General features: G+C 40.1%; 1 protein-coding gene across 1 annotated transcript in view; it reads left to right on the top strand.

The window, feature by feature from the left end:
- Positions 1-217: 217 nt before the first annotated feature.
- The window catches only part of znf804b (zinc finger protein 804B), a 54,466-nt gene continuing 27,907 nt past the window's right edge, over positions 218-26,776 (top strand). The window contains exons 1-2 of the mRNA XM_084726922.1: positions 218-694; positions 785-1,075. Coding sequence (XP_084583048.1) covers positions 923-1,075 — 153 coding nt within the window. The 5' untranslated portion in view covers positions 218-694; positions 785-922. The remainder of the gene's footprint in view (positions 695-784; positions 1,076-26,776) is intronic.

The following is a 26,776-nucleotide window of genomic DNA, read 5'->3' on the forward strand; positions in this document are numbered from 1 at the left end:
CGCACGGCCACAGGGTGCATATTATAGGCAGGAATCCGGTCCGGTGCAGCCCCCGAGGAAGACACACACACACACACACACACACACACACACACACACGCACACACACACACACATACACACACAGAGGAGGGAGAGAGAGTGTGTGTGCGTGTGCTTCTTCCTTGAGAAAGAATCTGAACCACTTCAGCCTGTCTGTCTGCGCTGGAGCCCGATAATAACTACAGGAGGACTAGCTGCTCTGGATGAATTCGTGCCGCGCAGAATCCCATTCACAAGACTGGCGATTTTAAACCCGGTCGGTGCCAATCAATAGAGAGCAAAGAGGGAGAGAAAGAGGAGAGGGGTCAGATATTTTCCCTTCTCTTTCTCTCCTCTTCGGCGTGTGCGTGAAGCGGAGGAGGCGCACCTGCGAGAGTGTCTGCTCCCCTTTTCTTTCCTTAGAGGAACCCTGCGCGGCTGAGGCTGCATACACTTTACAGAGTGGACCAGCGGACTGTAAAAAAAGAAGACAGAAAAGGAGGGAGAGAAAGGGAGAGGAGGGGTGAGCCAGGAGAGAAAGAGAGGAGGAGTGTGTGTGAAACAGAGACTGGATGGATTCCTCTCTTCCTCTGGCACTCCACAGGCGCTCATTCATTTATTTAAGCCCGACCGACGACAGCATGCCAAGCGCAGACTCCAGCGGCAGAGCTCGGTCAGTATAACATCCCCTGTCTCTCTAATGTCTGTCTCTGTCTGTCTCTTTCACATTCTTATCTGGTCTCCCTCCTTTTTTAAAATGCAGGCACAGACTTCCCAACAGAGGACAGGAGTGACACGTCCTCCGCCGCGCTCTCACCTGCGCAACATCCCGACTTTGGCGCCCTCCGGGACACCGCCGAAACGCCACAGAGGAAGAACCCCCGCCGTAGTGTAGAGTTATATGGGCCCCAAGCCCCGTGAGGCCCCTGGGATGGCGTGCAGTGCGTGTTACTACCTGGTTATCAGCTCCACACACCTGAGCAATGGACACTTTCGGCGCGTCAAGGGAGTCTTCAGAGGACCGTTGTGTCCAACCGCAAGCAATGATTCACCGGTAGGAGAACACGCAGGTCTTGATAGATTTCCCTTAGGTGTGTGTGTGTGTGGGAGAGTGTGTGTTGTTTTGTGGTTGTCGTTTTTTTTAATACATAGTTTTAGTAACTGAGCTTGTAAAAGAGTCTATTTCAGTCACTTTTCTTCACTTTTCTTAGGGCTATATAGTTCTTTATAAAGCTTTAGAAATTAGTGTTGTCATAGTAATTTCCTCACAAGTGTAGCAAGACAAAAAAAAAACTGTGTAAATAAACAGTGTGGGCAGGATATAAGATAACAGCAGCAGCCTCGCAGACCCAGTGGCTCTGCCATCTACTGAGGAGGTGGATGACAGAGGTGGATATTTATTTATTTATTTATTTGGCAAGGGATTAGGGCTGCAACTAACGGTTATTTTTATTGTTGACTAATTAATTTATACACAGTCCAGTGATATTTAGTTGCCAGTCACAGAGGAGCAGCAAAAGCAGAAAATATTCACATTTAAGAAGCTTGAATCAAAGAATTTTGACACCCCTAGTGCAGAAGAAAGTGAATTTGTGTGTGTGTGTGTGTGTGTGTGTGTGTGTGTGTGTGTGTGTGTGTGTGTGTGTTTTGTGATTGAGCTTGTAAAGGAGTCTATTTTGGCCACTTTTTTCTTCACTTTTTCTAAGGGCTGGTTCATTACAAAGATTTGGACATTAATGTTATCATAGTAAATGCCTCACGAGTATAGGAAGACGAAAAAGAAGAGTGTAAATAAACAGTGTGGGCAGGATATAAGACAGTAACAGCCAAACAGACACAGTGGCTCTGTCATTTACTGAAGAGGTGGATGACAGAGGTGGATATTTATTTATTTATTACGAAGCATCAGGGCTGCAACTAAAGATTATTTTCAGTGTCAAATCATCTGTCGATTAGTTTTTTTCAGTCGATTAGTTGTATAGTTTGTAAAATCTCAGGAAGTGGTCAAAATGTCAGCGTTTTCCTAAACTCTAGATGATAAATTGCTTGTTTTATCCACAACCTATAGATGTTCAGTTTACTGTCACAGATGAGTGAGGAAAATAAAGAAAATAATCACATTCTGAAATCAGAGAATTTTGACTTGTTTTCTTAAAGAAATAATATGTAGTAGTTTTCTTAAAACATGTATAGATTCATATGAACATAATCTCTTCCACTTATGACTCACCAGAAGTGTGTGGTGGTTTCTGTACCTGCAGAGACCTGCCCTCTGCCTGTATTTCCTTATTTTCTCATTATTTTGCTGTGCCCAGGACACTTTACTAACCTAAAATGTTGAAAAGTGACACTCAACAATCACCTATCATTCTGGTGCATTTACAAACAGCTCAGACAAATCCTACTGATTATACCTTTGAAAAATTACTCAAACTGATTATTCAGTTATCTAAATAGTTGGGTATTTCCTTAATAGTTGACAACTAATCGATTTGTTGATTAATCATTGCAGCTTTACAAGGAATGGTCTTTTCCTTTCATGAGCCAGAAAAGAAAGATTTTTTCAGTATAGGACCGCAGATGTGAATATTTTAAACAGAGGAGAAATTATCCAAGCATGAAGCCATTGTCCCTCCATGCCTCCTTCTCTCTCTTTCTCATGGCTATGGGAATTAAACGAATCAAATTCCATTAGTGCTTTCAGGAGGAGATGACTTGCCCGGACGAAAATAGCACTAATTACCTGGGGAGTATTTGTTAGGTGAGTGTGTGTCTGCGTGTGCCCTGCCCGGCTTAGTGGGGTAACTCCCTGACCTTTCCGTGGTGCCCGTGGTTCCTTTGAGCCACCAAATCTGGCATTTAGTTGCAAACTGGCTCTCAGTTTGTATGTACTTGCTGGCAGTGTGTATTTTCGTGTGTGTGTGTGTGTGTGTGTGTGTGTGCGAGTGTGTGTGTGCACTTGCAGAGACAAGAAAGAGTGTGTGTGACAGAGAGAGAAACAAGACAGAGAGAAAAGCAAAGAAAATGACAATAAAAGCAAATATATACATGATGTTTTGGACTGTGTGAATTTGTGTGTGTGTGTGTGTGTGTGTGTGTGTGTGTGTGTGTGTGTGTGTGTGTGTGTGTGTGTGTGTGTTGTAGATTCAGGAGCTGCTCTGAGGGTCTCTGGTAATCACACATTATTCATGAGCTCTTAATGTGAGACGAGACAAACTGGCGGAGCTGATGACAAGTTTGATGAGAAAGGAGGAAAGGAGCAGCTGGTATGGGTGTGTGAGTGTGTCTGTGTGTGTGAGCGAGTGTGTGTGTGTGTTCGTACTCAAGTCATTACCAGTCTGTCATGTTCGGCCCGCGCTCACTATGTGATGGGAATGAGCGAGCAGTGTTGAGCAGCCACAGTCAGACTAGCAGAGATGCTGCAAAGAGTCATATTAGCAAATTTAGTTGCAAACTTCAGCACACACACTCCAACATAATGCACACACACACACACACACACACACACACACACACACACACACACACACACACACACACACACACACACACATACACACACAGATATTATTTCCAGATGGACTAAAATACCACCAGTAATGAGATAATTACTGTGTACACTCTACAGTATATATATGGAGTATGCATATCTCAGTTTCTACAAATTAGGGCTCCCCTTTTAAGTTTGCTGATTTGAATCATCTGTCTCAGAGCTCATTGATCTCCTTGTAGAAACATCAAATGCTCATTTTTTTTAATTCCCCCTGCAACAAGTTTAGTCTTGTCTCCGAGACAAGTCTAATTTCTCAGAAAGTCTAATTTGGCTGCACTTGACTGACTATATGAAGCATATCTACATTTTTAGACTGATGAATGCCTTTGCCCATTTTTCAGGCAGGCAAGTTTCTGTTCATTTTCGCATGTTATGGAAATTAATTTGAAGAGACTTGACACTTGTTTGAAATGTCAAAGAAAAAAGGCAAAGCCTGCACATGTACTCCACACCAGAAATGTTGAATAATGACAACATTTTGATTCCACTTGGATTTTTGTCAGGTCAGGATGTTTGAACAATGGAAACTACAACCATATTTATACATCATGTACTGACAAGCTCAGTGATGCTCTATGATTTCCTTTGACACTGTTTCTGATAATACTGCACCTGCATGGTGTGTGTATAATTGCTCTCCCACTACTTGTAATCGAGTAGAATGGACCACGTCTTTTTGTCAAAAGTTGGTATCAAATTTAGAGTTTATATGATTTATCAGTTATTTAACTAATCAATCGATTAATAGTTGTTTGCCTAAAATTGGCAGACAGGTGAAAAATGCTATCCTCAGATGTTTTGTTTTGTCCACAACCCAGAGATATTCAGTTTACTGCCATAGAGGAGTGAAGAAAACACAAAATATTACCGTTTAAGAAGCTACAATCAGGAATTTTTACTTTAAAAAATTATTCATACCAATTAAGTGATTATCAAATAGTTGGTGCATAATTAAATAATCGATTAATAATCAATTCATTGTTGCAGCTCTACATTTCATAAATAATAAAGTGATTAATAATAAGCAGGCCATCTGTGTTTTTATAGAGGGGACCTGGGGGGGTGGTCACAGGCCAATGCTGGAATCTGATTGGCCACCCCAAGTGCCACCCCATTATCCTCAAGTATGATTGGCTATCGGTCCAGTGAGAAGCGGGATCTAGTTTGAACCAGGTGTTTGACAAGTATTTGTAAATGTGCAGTGTTTGTTTTGCATGTAGTCTACCTTAAATCCTAATTAGTTTACTTTATGGATCATCTTACCACACAGGTTTGTATAATGAGATGTTAGTTATAGTTCTCTTAATGCTACTCACAAAAACAAAAAACATAACACATAACTTAGAAATAATATTATTTTCACAGTAGGATGCTGAGGATAAGAGATTAAATAGAGGTACAATTTATTTTTGAGAACTTGAAGTATGGAAGCTTTATATTTAAATTGATGAAATGTCACTCTGTTGTGTTCTAACTGGTGAGACTATTTATCTTTTAAATAAAACATACTTTAACGTTAGTGATAAAAGTAGATATGAAAAATGGCAATTAATGCTAATCCGACCCGTGTATGTGTGTGTGCACGCACATACATCATGCGACCCCGGTGTGCCACTTGTGCTACCCCAGTCAAAAAAGTCTGAAAACACCCCTGAAGCAGGCAAAGCGATAATGACTGTTAGTTGCAAGTTTGCAAATGCTTGGTGATTCTGAAAGCTCATTCATGCTAAACATTAGATACGTATACAGATACCGACGGAGCCTTCCACTGATAGTCATGGGGTCAGTGTAGCTGTGTAGCCAATAGTTCAAGTGAGACACGACCATAGGACATGACAAAGACTTTCAGACATCGTAATGTATTTAATTAATGCACAGACCACTGCCATGTACAACACTGACTCTGCTTCTGCCTCTTTCTTAAGAGGTACAGTATCACAAGAAAAGTTTGACTGTTTTTCTTCTTTGGGGTGATTTTTGCCTCTGAGCAGCATGTCCCTCTAATGTTGTCAAGATGTATCACTTACATCCATGTCAATGCACACATGGAAGGACACATGGAAGTATGTGGGCAGTGACAGTTGTATTGTTTGAAGCAGAGTTATCCTTTTTCATGCATAAAGGGGACATAAATGAGCTTTTAGGCTTGTTTAGTTGTTCTTTGATTAGATATTTAAATCAGGAAACTTTCACCTTTATGCTACATTTAATTGTAGGCAAAGTTCGTCATTTAACAAACAGTGAGCAATTTGGCATATTTTGCATATATTCCCCAAACTAAGGGATCTAAAAGAGTGTTGTTTTAGTATCAAAACTCATTGGCAAACAGCTCAGCTTGTTCTTGGCTTATTCAGTATGTAGTAAGGCTGTTTTGAGCAGAGTCTGTTTGAAAATCCTCTCTTGGTGGTGCACTCAAGTGCTTGTGAAAGAATGTAATACTGCATTTCCTAATGTAAATCAATGTTATCTTAACTCTACTTTTGCAGGCCACCATCCCAACAGGGCTTTTTGCAGAGCAGAAAAAAGATCACTGGTAGGGAAAGCACAGGAGTTACATTATCAATGGCTTTGTTCTATTCAAGTGTCCCAGTAACTGATGAGACTGACACTGGGCCAGCATGAACAACACCAGACAGAGTCCTGGGTACCAGCACCGACCCCTTACCTGCAATTATCTCTAAGTCAGATCCCACCTGGAACCGCTGATATAAATCCTGTGACCTGACCCGTGATTAAACACACAATCACAGTCACTCGCTTGTCACATGTCACTCACTTGTGTTCTCAACTGGCGCAGCACCTGTGCTCCTGCAGCTGTCGATGTGTTTCCTCAGTGATGACGGGCCACTGACGCCGTTATTCTCACAGTCTCTCTGGGCACCAAATTCCTCCCAAACGTCCGACCTGCCCTTCATCAATGCATTGTCCATGATATGGTTGGGGTCAAAGGTTGTGTCATAGTCTGTCAAAATAAAATCTTGACGGCTGATTAGACTTGATATAATTAGTGGATGTGAATGTAAAAATACTGCACAATTATTTTCTTTTCTGATTTCAGGAAAAAAGAAAAATCTTATCCGCTGCCCGCCTGCAATTAGTTAAATTTTACATGTGAATTTATCTAAATTTTTAGTTTTTTACAGGTTACACAACACTGAAACTAAAGCAACTAAATGGACTTCAGCTATCATTCATTTTGGAATCTATACTAGGGTTGTAAGAAAATTATTATCGTGATATTATGTTCTGTGATACTGTATTGATTCTCACAAACACTGTATTGTGATATTATGGTACATGCTAATATTTTTGGCAGTGGTTCATTTTATGTTGTGCTTAAAGGCTGCTAGATAGCAGTGTTATTATTTATTGTCACTGTTCTGATCACATACAAAGTAAACTTTTTAAACTCAGATTTTATGAATGTGGTGCTGTTTGTTACACTATGACAGATTTTTAGATTTAAAAATAGCAATATATCAACTTGCTTACAGTATGAAAATATACAGTATATGGGAGGTTTATTTTAAGAATACATTCCAATACAGTTTCTAATTACCTTTTAAAAATGTAGTCAGTAATCCAAGTATCACAATAAAACAAAAAAAACGACTATTGATTAATTAATCCTGTCACAATCTTGTCACTTGAAAAATAGGTCCAAATATGTGGAGCACACAGACATACATCCTTTTCAAGATTATTTTCACTTTTGATTAATCTGTTGATAATTTTCTCAGTTAATCAATGAGTTATTTGATCCATAAAATGTCAGAAAATGCTGAAAAAAAAACAAGATAACGTCTTCAAACATCTTTCTTTGTCTGTCAGAGAGGAGCTGAAAAACCAGAAAACATTCACATTTAAGAGATTGAAATGAAAGAATTTTGACTTTTTTTCTTTATTTAAAAAATGGCTCAAATGATTAACTGAACTCTTGTTAGTTTGTGCACTGATTGATTTAAATTTATTTTAAAAAATGACTACATTTCCACCCAGTGAAGAATTTTTTTCATTAGAGGCCATGATAATGAATTTATAACTGGGCGCACTGTGGATGGTAGAATATCATTCTTTATTTTACAATAATAATCCTCATTTTTACTAAATGTTACTGTAATCTGCTTACTTTTTTTTGTCTGTAAGTGTTATGGAAGACAGTAACCTTTTTTGTATCCAGATTACGTAATCCTGTTACATGTAATTACTCCCAAAGCCTGTATATCTTGAATCGTGTTATGTATTGTATTGCTAGACAATATTCAGCCCTACTTGATACAGAAAACTGTGATCATTTTAATCCCTATAATCATGTTCTAAAATTTTTAATACGGTTTCATCTCTGATTTGAAGTAGTTGAATTGTCGTATTGAATGGTCAAATCAGATCCAACATTGAAAATTTCTGAGTCTGTACAGACATAACTTAAATAATGCTTATAATATCATCAAAAAGTAGAAAAGCCATCAAAGGAAACCATTCAGTCAAACACTGTGAGCAGCAGTGCCTCAACGGGAAAATGTAGATTCAAGCTCTCACCCTGCTGAAGTGACCCTGACCAAAACAATGACTCTTCATCAGCTTCAGGGTCTCACAAGCCCCACCATAGCTGGTGAGGCTGATAGAAGTTCACGTTATGTTGAATACATGTTATTATCTCAAGGCTTAGAGTAATAGACATCATTCACAGTCGGAAGGACATCATTTACTGTACATGCACAGCTTTATCCTAACTAATGTAGATAAAGGTGCCTGTGGAAAGTTTTCAGTGTTGGAAAATGCTGGCTAAGTAGGTATGGAAGGTCAAAAAAAAAAAAAAAAAAAAGATGCGCTTCAGATTTATCTATATTAGTTTAGACATGGACCAATTTATGGGCCTGTCAGCATGATAAACAGGCAGCGCTTGTGGTCAAGTAGTTCAAAAGTGACCTCTTGTGTTAGGCGAAACAAAGTCCTTCAGCCAAGAGCGTGCGAGTTTAACACACATGCCTTCAAGACATGCTGAGCAGCATCTTTTGCTCCTGTCCGTTCCATTGTGGGCGATGCCGTGCCAGCCAGCACAACAGCTAGCTGCTCTTTGATTTAGCTTAGATCAGTGGAGTACAAAGGATATTACAACTGGGATTTGTCAGGGGTAACTTCTGGAGTCTCCACTTTGATAAGGCGCTGCAGCATTAAGAAAACACTGGGCGCCTATGAGGGGTAAAGAAGAGCCGTCTTGACGCGCAGCCCCCTCCTCTTCCTCCACAGCAAATCCTCTCGTGTTTGTTAAGAGTTCTCTGCTTTGTTGTTTAGTTAACTTCCCCGTGGAGTGCTGTGGTATGTCTAGATTAGAATTTTGCTCATTACTACTTTATCATCACTAATTAGTCATTGTGATAGGTCTCTCGGACGTGTCTAAATTTTGGTTCCCGTATGTATATTAGTGCTTAATCACCACTGGTGAGTCATTCTTCAAACTCTCATTAACACTTCAAAGCTTTTTTGTTCTTGGTGTCAAAACAGAGGGAGGACAGGAGGAAGGGATGTAGCAACGGAAAGGTGTGAGCAAAGAGGACAGATACAACCTTAATGCATACCTCAATTTAGACCACCTTTTGTCATGGACTAATATTTTTTGCCATAGTTAAATAAGAGGATAACTAAATAAAAAGGAATTTATTATATCTTTATTTCTATCTTTGCAACTCAGCTAGCATGCTCTTGCTGCTTGTTTTGTAAACTACAGAAAAGTCAATGTTTGGGAGAAATACAAGACCAGACATATTGATATAATTCATAAGTTTAAATGAGCTTGTTACTTGTGCTTTTGTCTTACCTGAAATTAGTGGACAACTGCAGAGGACAGCAGACAAATGCGGCCTGTTCCCCAATCTATTATGTAACGTCACCCAACCTTAAGGTGGTGCAAGACAATAAAGGCAATGTGAGCTTCCTTATCATCATAGTATAATATAAACTGTTCATCATGTAATTATTTCTTAACTGCTGTAACAACACCTGGTTAACACCGTCTGAGTTCTCTTTCTACCAAATCCTACAGTCTAAAACTTTTTTTTTTTTTTTTTTTTAAGTGTAGCTTACACGAATGAACAGTAGCCATTGCTGCCCCCTGGTGGTCCGTAGTATTAATAACCCCTGGGTGATAATGAGTACAATGATAGATCAAATTTGGCAATTATCACTGAAATAATATAGATATACTTAAATAATATAAAGCTATTTTTTTTCCTTTGTCAGTCAGTGTTGCAATAACAGACTAAAACAAGCGTCCACAAATTGACAGGGACAACATTTCCATGAAGAATTATGAATAAGAGGAGTTATATATTTTTTTTATATGAGCTGCTGCACTTATTAAAAAATCCATTAGACCACATGCACTGGTGGCTAATGAAACAAGTGGTTGGTAAACAAGTTTCTGCTCTTGTTTTTTAGCTGCGTCATTGTACTCAGAGTAATGTAACAGCATGGCAGGCTGTCAAGTTTACAAACCAAGTCTTTAAATCACCACAAACCACAAAACTAACTGTGATGGAAGCAGAGAGGAGTGATAAAACAGAGTGCAGGTGATGTGCTGTCATCCACCTCACCTGAGCCCACCAGCGGAGCATGCAGAGCAGGTGATGGTTGCTTGTTTGCTTGTTCTTGTTTTTGCCACTGACAGACTGAAATTGTTATTCTAAGTGTCTGACAACGTTAAGGAAAGGATTGCTAAAGTGTGAGACCATTTTTAAAACAGTAAGATGCGTCTTGTTTAACCAGAAACAGCTGATTTATTGTTCCTGACTTCTTTTGCACAACTGTAACTTTCATCATCATCATCATTGTCAACTTCATTCAAATTCGACAGAAACAAAATAAAAATCAGCCAAAACATCTTGGTTCATCATCCCACTGTTCCAACAATCATCCTCTCTGGTTTGGTCAAAATAAACGTACAGCGGCTGCCTGGTGAGAGACGGATGAATGAACTATATGAGGATGCATACTTGTGTACAGAGAATAAAGAGACAGCCCTTCTAGTGACTAATTACTTTTATAAGCAGTAATTGGCAACTTCAGTAACTTTTCAGAAAAATAAGTATTAATTGTAAAAATTACTAAATCTCAGTACACTGAGTAAAGCCTTCTTAATATTAGACATATGATGGGAGAAAGGAGCAGAAATGTAGTATACTTAATCTTAATGTTAATGATAAGTGTTTCAGCCATGAGTACACAGTATAATGAATTAGCAAATTAATGATGCTTTACACTTTAACAAAACCTGTTTTAGTTGTTGATTTTAGTTGACTAAATATGTAGAATTACTGTAGAATTGACTATAACTAAAACAATTCAGATTACTAAAATATGACTAATACTAAACAGCATTTTAGTGAAAATGTCAAAATAATGCTGATTCAGACCAAACACATCCGAACTGAGACACATTTCCCATTCATTTTGCTGTCTCGTGTCCAAACACCGTCCAATCCTGTTCCTATAGTCTCCCTCCCACCTCCTTGTAGAAACCTTCCCCCTGTGGAATAATGTAGTCCTGTGTGTGCATACTGTGCTGCTCATCTGCTGAAGACCACTTTGATGTATATTTCACTGCCATTGCAGAAAAACAGATTAATCGTCGACTGTACAGCACAGTGTCAAAGTGAGTGCAAATGTGTGTGTGCGTGTGTGTGTGTGTGACTCTGCGTTTGCACCCTCGTGTTTTCATTGATTCCGCAGGGAGCTGAACAGTGTTTATGTAAATGAGGTGGCATTTAAACATATGCCCCGAACAATTATCTTGAAACAAGTATTTAGCTGCACAAAAACATGCCCGTGTTCTGAGTGAGTCGAGTACTTAGCTACAAATATTAAGCCATCATGAGGGGACAGAGGTGAGATGCGCCAACTGGTTTGCCATTTGGCGCGCCAGTTTGCTCACGGCTGTAAACACGATACCCAGGAATCTTTGTGCACTTTTAATGATGATCATAATACTAAATGATACAGGCTCAGTATCAAAGAACTCCCAGGGGACGATCAGGATGGTAATAGCATCTTGACATTTATGAAGTTCGAAAAATGTCAGAAAGAAAGAGATTAGTTAAATGTGAGTTTAAGATAAAAGCGGCTATAGAGTTGTTGAGCCTTGTGCCGTCGGAAAAGCTCTCCCAGAATCAAGGCCTTAATGCTGCAGTCACTCACATTCATAAAGTGTAATGACACACACACACACATAAGCACACCAACTGAGCCATCAGGCCCTGGTGGAGCAGTTTGAGAGTGAGCAGGTGAGTGCTGCTGAATACTAAAGTCCTGTATGACTGGACCATTCCTGCTGACCGCTGCAAAGTGCTCCCACTGATCACCGCTAATGTCCTCCATCACAGTTTACACTCAACACTCCGGAGAGAGCGTGCACGCGAGTGTGTGTTGGGGAGAAAGGTGGATAATTGGGACAGATGGGTGAGATAGGATGAAGAGAAAGAGGAGGGAGAGAGGGAGAGCAAGACAGTTGGCATCGATTTTAACACTCTCTCAAGCCTTTATTGACATTTCATTTAGCTAATGAATTCATTAGGGCTTCATAGCATAATAACCTCTACTTGATAACCAGGATGGTTCCCCCTGGAGGGAAATACGGTGCCTTTTACTCCGCTGCCACGGTATTTTCAGACTTTTTCCAAACTCATTCTCAGCGGTCTTTGATTTTTTTTTTCCCTCCTCTACCTCTGTTTCTTTTTCTTTTACCTAGCAAGTTCCCTGCCTGTTTGTTTGTGCTGCATTGTGTAACTTGTAAATGAACCCGTTGTTTGAGGTGACATTACCTGCCAGTCTCTCGACAACAGCGCAGCACGCCCTCAGGAACGATGGGAGAGAAAGAGGGAGGCGTTAAGATATACAAAGCGTATTCATCTCCACCTATGTAAAGGTGTCTTTGTGCCTCTGCTCAAGTGTGCTTGGCTGGTTCTGTGATGCATGTTCACCTCTGAGATGGAGATGATCTTTATTCAATTTACTGACAACTGACTCATTCTTGATTTGTGTCTCTGACCTGCTACTGACTGGAAACATAAATACACACAAACATGTAACCCTGTCTCAAATGCATGATTTGAATGAACCTTTAAACTTAAACAGAAACTATTTTCAATCACATAAAGGATGTTTCACCTAGAGGACTTATGTTTGCACACATTTACAACCCTCCACTTGGACAGGAATTTCAGTCAGACTTAAAATGCTGGTTTATGAATTGGAAGGATTTATTTTCCTGTTTGGGTCTGATGCCTGAGCGGTAAAATCTGCTCCTGTGGCATAGTTGTATGGATGTCTGTGGGGCTGAGCTGACCTGCGTGAGCTCCGTGTGGGTGTGTGAGCACGTTTGGAGGTTATCGTGTGGGTTGAGAGTGTTTGGTAATAGTTTGTCTGTTATTACAAGAATAGCAGGGGTTGCCTCTGTTGATTTAACATTTTGAATTGTGCAAAACATCTTTAGTAGAACAGGTATTACACAACATAAGCAGAAACAACTGTTCTAGGCTCAGATATACATCATATATAACATATCAAAAGTCTAAATAAATCAAAGCGGGGGGGGCGGGGGGGGGGGGGGGGCGGGAGTATTGGCAAATACTGAAATTAGTGATGCAACAATTTCCCATGCTGCTCATATTAAAAAACTGGTTTATGCATATCTTCTAGCCTGCTGTCTACACAAAGGGTTCAGTGCTGCTCACAATTGACCAGAGACTGTATTTTACATGAGACATGGAGCAGTCAGTGAATGTGCAAAAGGAAATCCTTAACTCTTGGATGCGTAAGTGGGTCAAAATTACCTAGTGGATTTGTTTTAATGCAATATATTCAATAAAAACAACTTTTACTGAAAACTAAAATGTCAAAATTTATGTGCATCATTAATGCAAACGTATATGTTAATTAGTGCCTATTTGGCAGTCACAAATATTTTGAAAGTAATACAAAAGTTCTACTTTAAGTGGTATTTAAATAATTTTATTTTAAAATTTATGTTAATCAATGCCAGCATATTTGAATTAGTGCCTGTTTATGTTGCCTTGGATACAAGCATACTAATGTAGTGATGTTCATTTAAATTTTTAATTTTAGGAAGCAAAAAAGTGGTACCGGGTATGGTTAAGAAACACCTTTAAACCACCACTTGGATTGCTGCCCGGTTGCATAAAACCACTAAGGGAAAGTTTTTCCCTTAAATCTTTATCTAAGTCGTAGGGGGAAAAAAAATGAGCCGCATAAAATAACCTGAAGGATTTCCTGACGATATAAGACACTGCAAGATAGTGGGTCCTCAGTGACCATTTCAGAAAATATAAAGGGACACATAATAGTTCCTTAAAAATGAGATAATTTGTGGATCGTAAAACAATGGCTGAATTTAGGGTGACTAAAGAGGAGGAGGTGATAGCAATGCAGACTTTTATGAAGAAAAGCCACAGATACTATGAGACATGAGAAACCAGTTAGATTAGATGTTAGCACTTGCAACTCTGTAGTTAGCTAGCCAAACATTAAGGTAACACTGTCGTAAGTTATATTGTTTAATTGAAACTCATCAGTTTTTCTTGACTCCTGTCGATATTTGCCTTTTCTTGCTGTCAGTCGCATTTATTCATCACTTGATCTAAGTTTCGTTTGGTCTTGCTACATCGTCTGTTTGTTTGAATTTGTTCTTTCCATATTCTTTGAGGAGAACAACATTCTCATCTCCTTTTTCTTCTCCTATTGTCTTTATTGTGTCCACTTTGAAGAAGCTAGCTAACGCAGGCTAACTACGTCCGTCAGTCAAGCTAGCTAACAGCTGACAATAATGCTGACTAGCAACATTAATCAATGATGTCAGAGAGGCGTAACCATGGTAACTGAAGAGCACGTGTGCTGTATTAGTATAGTAACTGCAATGAAAGCCTTAGTGTAAACACTTATTTAAGGAGAAACTTAAGAGGCTTTTTGAAACGTTCCTAATAAAGGAACCGCTTAGTGTAGGGAAATATTTTACTGCAGGGACAAACTTAAGCTCAAAACTTGAGGAGGTTTATGCAACCAGGCACTTTAATAGTCCAATTAAAGTGCACATTCTTGTTTTAGATGTATGTTTCGAGTGACAGACAATCATACATGTGTACATGCAAGCACGCACACACACATACACACACACACACACACACGCACAGGCACAACAGATGGCCAACCTCTCATTTTGTATATTACCTTGGGACAGATGTTTGTCTGTGTGGTCATTAGTGATCGCAGCATCAGATAATTACCTGGAGACACACCAGCACATAAACACACACACTCACATACAATTAGAGAGTGTTTGATAATTACAGGATGTTTGATGAACCATCTGGAACACCAGCTCAGGTAGAAACTGAAAGACACGATCCAAACAAAATCATCCGCACAAAACCCTCAAATCATAGTTATCAAAAGACTATCATTGCCTGAGTCATGAAAAAAGAATGAGCATGCATAGCAAGACGACAGGTGAGAGATGAAGAGATGAAAGCTTTTTGTTTCACAGTCATTAGGATGTCATGTCTCATTCAAGGTTTGATCTTATCCTCTTTTATTCTCCTGGACTCTGTAACCTCTGTCTCTGCCGTTTTCCTTTTTTTTTAAATGATCATTTGCTACTGCCTTCTGTCTCTTCCTCCATCCATTTCTCTAGCCAATAGTGTTTGCTCCCATCCTCCTCTTCCTGACACCTCTCTTATCTCCTCTCCTATTGCTTTTCCGACTCATCTCTGCAGCCCATTCATTTTTTAGCAGGTCAAGGGTTCAGCTGTTTAGGCCTTTGAATCTTTGTGTGTGAGGGTTTGTGTCTGTGTGCATATGTGTGTGTACAGTATGCCTATATGGGAGTTTGTGAGCGTAGGCGAAGGGAGAAATATTACAGTTTCAATATTGCTGAAAAATCCTTCAAGGAATGAAAGAAAAGAGAGCTTTTTTTTCGGTGGTCAGTAATTCTTTTCTCCAATAACCTCCATTGTCCTCTCTAACTCTGCTTCTTGTTCTTCTGCTCACCTGGATTCATGCTTTCACGCGGGAGCAGATGTGGGGATAAAATTATAGCTCCATTAACTTGGCGTACATACAGCATGTGCCTGCATGCACATGTGGGCGTGCATGTTACACAGATTTGCACCTGTGTGCTTGAATGCCTGTGTGTGCCTCCACCGCTGACACTCAGGCCTGGGTTAAGAGCAGCTCAGACAAATTAATTATCTCTTCTCTGGAGGAGAGATGACTCACTGAAAGCGAGGCTGTGAACCAGCACCTCCTGGTTGAGCGGAGGCCGAGGAATCACTCCTGGCCTAGCAGAGACCGAGGGGCTTCCATCTGAATAAAGCGACTTGGATTTCATCCTTGGCTTGATCTTCAGATCATATTTTTTTTCCCACTTTTCATGTGCATAAGGCCAATTTATAAAAATAACTGCGACTGAAAGAAGTCGAGCAGGCACGTTGCATTTATAGATCAAAGTGGCAGAGGAATTTTAATGCATATGAACAAGTTTCACTTCCCTGAAATCATTGACATAAGATCAAGGCTTTCATGTTTTGCATTGCTGTGCCTTGCACAGAATAGGCTGTTCTGGTGCATACTGCACAGCTTGGTACACCAATACACTCATACAGACACTTAAAATCATGGGCCTGAATTAGGAGAACTGAAGGACTGAAATAATTATTTCAAACTTATTTTATAATGCATATATACACTGCTAGTTTGTATGCTCAAAATTTCATTTGGATGTCTGCTGTCCAGAAAGATGGGCATGTATTTTTGATTGTCACAAAGACACTTCTGACTTCAGCAGATTTACTTTAAGAATCTCTTTCAACATGTTTATGTTTTACAAACAGAGCAAGAAGGACAAAAAATGAATAAGTGATTGACAGAGGATTAAACACACACACAAAAAGACAGGAGGGTTCAAGTTGCTTTAGAATTTAATATGAGAAGCTTCACTGATTCAGTGTGTCAAAGAAAAAATCAGAATAATGACACTGACTGTTGGTCTAAGTCAGTGATATTTTAACATGGAAATACATTCTTTATATAAACTTGTATGGTTGAGAGGAGTTTCAGCAGGACCACAGGAAGGCTTCAGGAACACTGAAGGAACGCAAGACGAATGCAACATTGTTATTTGACAATAACAAGCAACAATGAGTCCTAAGCTATAAGCTGATCAGCTGTTTATAACTGTTAATCATATGCCACTGTAAAGTTTAGCCTGAAAATAAAAGCCCACTGCTCTGAAAATACACACTGGAGTTTGTGTTCAGTGGCTGCCTGCCTTAATGTCTGCAAGACTCCATTAACATATTGTTCAATTCAACTGTTTTAAACATCTACTCCTTTTAAAAGATTATTAATGATTTCTTACAACACATAAACAGACACTTACTGATTCAGTAAACATTCTGCATTAATTTGAACTCTGATTAACAAGTAATGTTGCAAATAATAACAAAAGGTACGGACCAGAATAAATTTCCAAAGGAGGACACTGTAGCGTTGTTGTCAGAGAAGCAAATATTTCAATTTATATGTACATGACAACATGCTTCCTTAATGTCAGATTACATACAATGATTGTTTTATGATTTAGCACAGTAAATATACATACATATTTCTCCTTTAAAGCTGAGATTCAGCATAAACCTAGCCTGATATCAGACTGACTTGTCAACTCATTGCACTTAATTTCCATATTCATACATTATTTATTCATATTCCATATTCAGAGAATCAGCCAACTCAGAGGACAGGTCCGGTTCCATGCTAGTGTAAACCAGGAAGGGATGTAACATTTTCTCAAATTTATAGTATAAACCTGAGTTTCTCTAGTTTCAAGTACTAGATGACAACTGTTAACCATAAATATATCTGTGAGGCTGTGGGTTTTTGCAGTTTAGGAGAATTAGCCTGCGTCAATACTGATGTGAAATTATTTGATTGCATGCATTCTTCTTTTATCAATGAGGCTTTGTTGAACCTTGAAGTGAGGCTTTCATGTTTCTGCTGTCTCAGCCGCAGCCTCGTATTCCTGACCTTTCACCTTTACCCCCGACCTCTGACTGATCACCCTGAGGAAAAATAAACGATGAAAGGGTCAATGTTAGGGTCAAGGATTCAGAGAGATGAAAAGGTATTATTGAACTATTACTTTATTAAATCTCTGTGTACTCGAGATTATACTGCTTGTATGTGTGCACATATCATGCAGTAAAATTCCCTGGGGCAGGACGGGAAACAAAAAAAAAATTGAGCAATAGGAATTGGTGATACTAAACTTTTTAAATTCAATACAGTACAGATACTTTTTGCCACAATTCTACCAATACCAATACTGATAATTTTTTAAACAGTGTAAAAAATAATGTATTTTATAGAAATATTATGATAAAATCTTCTCGTTTTTATTCATCCTCCTTATTACTTTTAATGTTTGTTGTTTTTAAATGTTTGAAGAGGTTACTCGTGTTGCTGCTGTGTGGCACTTTCTTGTCATTAATATTGCATTGTGCTGTATTTTCATCTACAGGTGAAAAAAGCACCAAACCATGTTGTGTTTCCTCTCTGCTGCTGTTGAACAAGTTTGATGTTGAAGTGTGTGACTGCGGCTGTGCGCCGCTCACTCAGTTCTCATGTCCCATAGGTTTCCACAGTGATCTGACACGGCCCAGTGAGCACCAACCAGGATTTCAACATTTATTTTTAGTTGAAAACTGGTTGGTATTCGGTCGGAACACCTGAGACCTCTTCTCACCCTTTTTTCAATCAGCTAAAATGCAGCTTCATCAAAATCTTATAAAACTCTAATTTGTTGAATCATTTTGATGATTTGTTCAGTTGTAGGTTGAAAGAGAAAAGGGTGGTAGGTGAGATCTGGTCTACATGAAGACTAATTTCAACACATTAATGTTTTATATAAAAGCTTTGTTTCAGAGGTACAGTATATGCACTGGGACTTACTGTAAACAGCAACAAAGATGCCTACGGGACAAGAGTATGTGGTGGATGAGTCAGTTAAATACAGGACTGCCATCCAGACAAGAGTGTTTTTTAAATGAGAAATTTGTGTGTGAGGGTCCAAAGTGAAATGTCGAGTCACTGTGTGTGGATGACCAGGGGTGAAATATAGGGTGAAACAAAGTTAAATTAATATGATTTATGTAGGGGAAATAAACACCCAAAACCTTTATTCCACTAAAATTCAACTTAATTTATTTTTTATCAGTTGCTTGTGGCGTGAACTATTTTCAGCTTCTGAAGGGGGGCATGCCAGAAAAAGTTTGGGACCCATTGTTAAAAAAAAATGTCACTATTGCAAATTCCAGTGAAATGTGGTCTAAATGAGAACTTTCAACTGACATCTTCAAATCATCAGTGAAAAAACTTTCATTTTTGAACCTATTCAGAACGTCCTTCAGTGGAAAAATGCTCACTGGAGGAGGAGGGGGACGGGGGGGCAGCTAAATAGAAAAGTTAGGCCACAAAAATTATACCAAAGTACTGAAAACATTTAGAAATGATGCAGCCACCCACATTTCCTATTTATATAATGTTATTATTGATAGTTGTTGAAGGTAATCAATACCATATGAATAACATGTGAGAACTGATGGATCGATCCTAGTAGAATCAATCCATTCATCCCTAAAGAGCACAAGTGGGGTAAATAGGCCTATAGTATTATACTAACATTGTGTGTGCTCTCATGTGTGTTCATTCTGGTGTGCTCTCATGTTTATGTATCACAGCAGATAGGACCTACTAGGACATTCTGATAGTGCAGGGTCGGTCATGCATCAGTAACAATGCATCAAATTATATCAGACTTACCTCCACCAGCAGCACAAGCCATGATGCAGACACTAATAATTCATGCTGTTTGCTTCAACCTGCCTCCACATCAGCCGTGATAGAGAGAACAACCCACTGCAATTATCATGAGCAGCAGCATTCCTGTGTTTAGCAGATTGGAGATGCCAGGCGCTCAGCTTAGCGCTGTGCAGAAATGTCCTGGCTGTATGCTGCCAGGATGGCAGGATCACAGTGGTCTGCAAGCAGCCTCCAGCTACCAGCCACAAGGCCTTGGCTACCTCATTTATATGGGCATGGTGCCGGTTTCCTCTGTCTGTTTGTGTATGTATGTTTGGCGGGATTGTGTTTGCACGTTTCTGCATGCGTCTGCTATGGGGCCTTCTTACCCTTGCTGTGAGGTATATTCTTACCCTGTGGTACGGGATTAGTCACAACACTGAATGGGAAGACATGGAACCAGTAGCAGGAGTGGACGAAAAATAAAAGGAGAATAGAGAGGAGAGGAGAGAAGAGGAGAGGATGGGAAACCCCCATAAAGATGAGAAGAAATGTGTGGGTGGATTGTGTGAGTGCATGTGTGCCTGTGTGCCATGGGTATTCATCAATTTCCCAAAGATTCTCCACTTTTCCTTGCCATAAAACCCAGAGGCAAGAAGTAAACACAAACTCTGTAAGATCTGCTGCTTCTCCTCTGCTCCCCTTTTTGTTTCATTCTCTGTCATTCCTCCTCTTTCACTCTTGTCTCTCCACATGTAAAGATCGCTATGCATTTGTGGTATGTGGGTTTGACATAAAGGTCTAGTTTGGATTATTTTAAGAGTGGTTGTTTGAGGTATTTATCACTGTACTACCTACAGTAGATGCCAGTTGATCAGCCCCCAGTTAGGAGATGCAGAGACGATACAAAGGAGGGAGTCCACACACAGTTAGTTAGTTTATTGAAAATAAACCCTAAGACATTGGATGCTAGTGTAGTAATGTCATGCATGTATGAATGGATGGATGGATGAATGTGTGTGAATGGTGAAATGAGAATGCAAACCCAAACTTAAAAACCCTGCGGAGGCCATGAGGTGTAGTTTCAGCTGCCCAGCCAGAGACAGCAGCCTCTGTTATACCTTCTGGCCCCTCCCAGCTCTCAGGCGCAGCCAGTTCCTCTGACAACCCATCCATGCTCTCCCCGAACAGGAGCAGAGGAAACCAGAGGGGTGGGCCGTCACAGACACAAAATTTATTTTAGCCACTCACAGCTACTACAAGGAGTTTTTAACTGGTTGTGAAATGGTCTCAATTTATTACTGATGCCTCTCTATGACCTACATAAGTTGAAGAGACCATCCACAAGAAGACTGGCTATTTCTATGCAGTTCTTAATGACTGCCACTGGGTCAGCTCCTCTGTGAAATCAGATGAAACAAGCTTGTGTTGTGTGTAAAGTGGCTAAAATGTGTTTTGTTGCTGACCCGTCCACAGTAGTACATTGCTCAGCTTCCTACACTGGTACTCCTGCTGCTTCTCCAAACTGCCAACCATCTACTGTGGCTAATGCACTGACTACCAATAAGTGCTTCATTCAACGCCACTTCCAATTATCCGAACTATCCCTTTAAAGGGAGAGTTCACCCACAAGTGAAAATTCAGTCATTATCTACTCACCCTCATGCCAATTAGAGGTTGAGTTTAGATTTGTAGTCCACAAAACACTGCTGGAGTTTCACAGGAAAACAGTGTTGCAGAATCTCCCAAGCAATGGAGATGAATGGTAACCATTTTCAAAACAAAAAAACAAGAAAATAAAAACCTAAAAATAAAATCCACCATACAGCTCATCTGGTGTAATCCAAGCTTGGAGCCATGTTCATGTGCACATGCACACTGTCTGAACTGGGCGTGTGTGTTTTGACAGTGTGCAAACGGCATATCAGGATTTAGGAGACTTGGATTATACCAGGCAAGCAGTATGGAGGCATTTTATGTTTTTTTTTTTTGTTTTTTTTTACATTTGAAAACTGGTCACCATTCACTTACATTGTTTGGGAGATTCTGCAACACTATTTTCCTGTGAAACTCCAGCAGTATTGTGCGGACTGACAAAAAAAAATCCCAGCCTTCAATCGGCACGAGGATGAGTAGATAATGACTGAATTTCCATTTTTGGGTGAAGCTGTTTTCGTGTGTGATTGTATGGATTACATTTATGAAACATGTCTGTCAGCTGGAAAGGGAAATCAATATAATGTGGGTCCGGAGAATGTGGAACGCATTGTCTTTCATCTGAGCATGCAGAGGTTGCAGCAGCCGAGTGCTTGTCATAAGCAGTAGAAGCCTCGTTCTAAATTCTGTGCTTGCAGCTCAAGTTAACTTTCAGGTATGACAGAGATGTGTGTTTCTGGAAAAGCTTTGAAAACAAAAAAAAAAGCATGAACCATGCACATCACAAAGCAAGCCACAATCGATGAACTTTGCGTGCGTGGCTGTGCATGGGTGTGTGTTTGTGTTTATGTGCGAGCGTGTGAAAAATGGCAGCGTGTGATTTATGTAAATGAGTGTCATCGGCCGAGAAGGAGGCAGAATTCCCAGGCCTGATGAGTGGCTTAATGATTCATCAGCCTGGCTCAGGCAGGCATCAATAATGGATGACAGAGTGGGTCATGCAGGATTGCTCGCCCCTTGATTAAAGTGCTCCACAGCTAAACGCCTCACTTCCTCCCTCTTCTCACTCTACCTTCTGCGAGGATAAATACAGAAATATGCCATACACGCACATCCCCGCACACGCACACACACACACGGTCACATACAGTACACCTTTTCCTCAATCTCTTTCTCTACAGCTTTATGTCATCTCACCTCTCACATGCTTAATAAGCCCTCATCCCTTCATCATCTCCTCACTCTGTTTCTTTGGTCTTAATCCAATCATTGCGAGTGAAAGAGAGGAGAGAAAGGGGCAGAGAGAAACAGCAGGATAGGGGGAAAGGAAGAAGATGGAAAGCGTGGGAGAAAAGAAGAGAAAGCCACAAATGAATGCTTTATAATTTGTCTGTACAGAAATGAAACCTTTCTCTCTGGAGATAAGACGGGAACATAAATGTTCTTTCTCTCCCCTACACACACGCAGAGCAGAGGGAGTCGTTTTCTCTGTGTCTGTCTCTCTTTAAGCTGTATGTGGGTGTTGGTGTGACAGGACAAATCTCTGTCTATTAGGAGACATAAACCTCTAAACCCTGAGCTACACGGCCATACATACTAATGCAGCCATACAGAAGAAGGCTGGATAGAAGAAGAAGTTGGGAACGATAGCAAGAAAGAAGGAGATGTGGCGAGCAGCAGAGAGATGGAAGGAGGCAGAGCAGGCAGGATGTTGAAAGCAGAGAGAGCCATTACGGGATTTAAATTCCCGGCCAGCACCGGGTCTTAACTGCTACACAATCTTTGAGTACAGCAAAACCAGCTTTAACAAAGTTGGACTGATGTGCGCCACAGAGGAAGTTCAGTGAGTTTCTGTGTGTAGTGTATCTCCTGTATGACTGTGATGATGTTGAAGTGAGCACTTGCTTCTCATCTGTGCAATCATTACACATCTATACATTCACACTCTATGTGCAAGAGAAAAGATCATTCGCTCTTATTGGACATGCTCACGCTGTCTGCCCGACAGCACGTTGGCCGTTCATACTAATGCAGCCATATAGAAGAAGGCTGGATTGAAGAAAAAGTTGTGAACGTTAGCAACAAGGACACAGAGAGAAAGGAGGAGATGTGGCAAGCAGCAGAGAGATGGAAGGAGGCAGAGCAGGCAGGATGTTGAAAGCAGAGAGAGCCCTTGCGGGATTTAAATTCCCGGCCAGCACCGGGTCTTAACTGCTACACAATCTTTGAGTACAGCAAAACCAGCTTTAACAAAGTTGGACTGATCTGCACCACAGACTGAGTTTATGTATCTCCTGCATGATGTGTGTGATGATGTTGAAGCGAGCACTTTCTTTTCAGCCTTCTCGCCTGTAGTATCATTAGGCATCCATGCACTCACACTCTAACGTGCCAGAGAAAAGATCACTCACTCTCATTGGACACACTCATGCTATCCCCCTGATAGCACAAATGAACCACACAGAGCGAACATGTGCGCGCACACACAAGCGCTCACCCGCACTTCAAAGCTTCAAAAGAAACTGCAATCATAAATGCCTGAAAGAGAGCAATCATTCCTCAATTCACCGGCAACAGCAACCCATCGTTCTCCAGCTCCCACCCGTCCTTGCTCCCCCTCCCTCCATCTGTCTGTCTGTCTGTCACACCCCTCGCCCCTCATCTCTAAGTATCTGAGGCGACGAGACTTAGACGAGCGTTAAGAGAGTAGCGTGTAATCTTCGATTGTATTAATCCTGTTCTTTTAAATCTGTCACTTCCCAAACTGATTACCTTCATCTTCTTAACTTGTCTTTCGCTCTAATCTGTATCATCACACTCTTGACAGATTACAGCCCCGGTTTGATCACTTTAACAGATAGAGACGCAATCCGCTTTGAAGCAGTCAATCAGCCGCCTTGTCCAGATAGACAAGTCCAGTACATTATACATTTTGGTGTGCGTGTGGGTGTGTGTGTGTGTGTGTGTGTACCAACTTAACGACACAGTATATCCATTTATCCATGCAAGGTTTCCAATTGTGTCTGTAATTCAAATGTCAAGAGTGTATGGTCCATATAATTCCATTTTTCAGCCAGCTGGAAGAGGAGAGCATTTAATACTGAAGATGACATTTAGCAGGCGAGAGGAGAAGCCTGATAGGCCTGATAGGCCTGATAGGCGCACAGATGGAAGGACACATAACTGACAAGTGCTTTTAATGCATCAGAGAGGAAAACAGATATGAAAGAGGAACTGAGAGAAAGTCCCAAAATAATATAAAAGGCTACAATAGAAAATACACCTGAATTAAATGAGAGGCGGTGATGGGAGAGGAGAGGGTGAAAGGATAAAAGACGATCAGATCTCAACAATCTAATCCAAGGCTCCTTTTCTGTCATTTTTTTACACCTGAGAGCAGCTTTAGAGAGAGCAGTAAAGGTCCACTGTGTAAGAGGGATTTATTGTCAGAACATGGCAGAAATGGAGCATAATGTTCATAAGTATGTTTTCATTAGTCTATAATCACCTGAAAATAATAATCATTGTGTTTTTGTTAGCTTAGAATGAGCTGTTTATATAGAAGGGCACAAGTCATTTTACATGTTGCACTGCCATGTTTCTTACGGTTGGGGGAATTAAATCAATTCTTAGATGCACTGTGATTCTCTCTTGTAAGATTATGAATCTTGATTTTTGTTCAAGTGGGAATCTCCAGCACCCCCCTTGTTCACGCTATGAATAAGAGGAGCCCTTAATTTTGTCAAACTTGAAAGAATCTGGTGCATAATGAAGGGCTCTCTGAGAAAATTAGGTAATGTGGAACCTTTTCTTCAAGTATGTACAAGAGCAGGATTTCCCAGAGATGTCTGAATGAGTGATCAGGTTTTTTACCGACATAACTGTGACATGACACACAGCAGACCAACCACCTATTTTGTTGTGTGTCAGTACCTTATTATTTTCATTATTAATATATTTTTATTTTATATTATTCTAATTTATTTAATGTCGCCAGTCTTTGTCTTGAGTTATGCTTTAGATTTGTAGTGTCTGTCCTCTAGTATCTGTCTGTTTGGTTTTGTATTATCTCTATTTTGCTTTTTATTTGCATTTTTTCTTTGTTGTACTGTATGGACCAGATGTCAAATATTGTTTGTATGTTCAATTTGGAAAATATCAATCAACAGATTGTGGGGGACAAAAAAAGAGAAAGAATTATTATGAGTTCATGCAGAAAAGTCAATAATCAGAAATTTAAAACCCAATTCTCTACATTAAGATCACCTTTAACAATTTTGTAAAACCGGGCTGTGAGTTCATAGAACTCAATCAATTGGATGGTGAAATGTTTTTATTGTGTTTATGTTCTAAACTAGGCTACTTCTTGAGTTTTTGTCAGGATGGCTGAGCGTGAGCAACTGCAGAAGCAACTGTACAGAAGCATTTTGGCTTCTATGAAGCTGAAGGGAAAAGTAGTCTGACTCACAACATGTAGATTGCAGGTTTAACCCTGCCATTAGACACCTTTTTCAGGCAACATACGCCAGACGACATACGCCACATCCGCTATCTGCACTTTCCAATTTCTCCATCACTACAGAAAACAACAACCTCCAAGTTGGCAGCATATACAGAGAAAATGGCAAAGTAGCTCACTAACAGTAAGAACATAAACAAGCTAGCAGCTGTTACCTTTTCTTTTGCAGTGATTTAGCCATTTTAATGCCAGGACTTAAAACAAGCTCCCCTGATACTATTTTCAGGGACACCCAAGACAATTGTGATTGTTTTAGCAAAATACAAACAAGACAGATATTTTGTCCCACCTATATCAGAATGATAATGTGTGGAGCTCGACCTTTCTCCAGCGCTGAGTGCTGTGGACACCGGTCCATCTATGTAAGACTATGTTTGTGTTACTTTAGTAGCTTTCAAAGTTTTGTGGCCAAGGCACACCAAGGAACCAGCCAAAATCTCAAGACATGCCTTTATTCATATCCCAGAGTGCAGGTGAGGGGAAAAAAATAAGGCATCAATCAATCAGTCATGTCCTCTTATGTGTCACACTCAATTCCCACCATCCGGAAACTGAGTGAAAACTGAAGTTCACTTTTAAGGTAAGTTTTTGAAGGAATTTTTCAGGGTATAGAAATGGGTATGTAGGAAGTACTGATATAGTAAATTAAAAATTAATCCATAACTTTTTGTGTAGTTGTTTATTACAATAATAAATGTATGGTTATCCTAAAATCCCACGGCACACCTGGACTTGCCTCACAGCATACCAGTGTGCCTGGAGAAAACAAGCACTGGTTCCATAGAAGAACTTGTGTGTTTTTTGAGAGTTTCGTGGCCACTGTAAGTTCTCATACACGCTCGGAACAGGAGGGTGCGACGAAGTGCTTGCAATCTCCAAGCTCACTGCTAGATGCCCCTGTATCTTACACACTGGGCCTTCAAAGAGGAAAACAGGAAGTACAAGTAAAACAGACTGCATAAAAAGTATTACACATGGACATATGTGTAGCAGTTGCAGAGACAAAGAGACAAAAAGGAAACTTTACCTCTCCATCCTTTATACACACCATCCTTTGTCCTCCTGTAATTGGTTTATGATGTTCTCCTTAATACAGTGAAAAAAATGGAAGAAAAAAGGACTGCACTGAGGAAAAAGGAAGGAAACCTTTGGCTTTTAGA

This window comes from Lutjanus erythropterus, chromosome 9 (assembly GCF_056507025.1).
Source record: "Lutjanus erythropterus isolate fLutEry1 chromosome 9, fLutEry1.hap2, whole genome shotgun sequence".
Lineage (NCBI taxonomy): Eukaryota > Metazoa > Chordata > Actinopteri > Lutjaniformes > Lutjanidae > Lutjanus > Lutjanus erythropterus.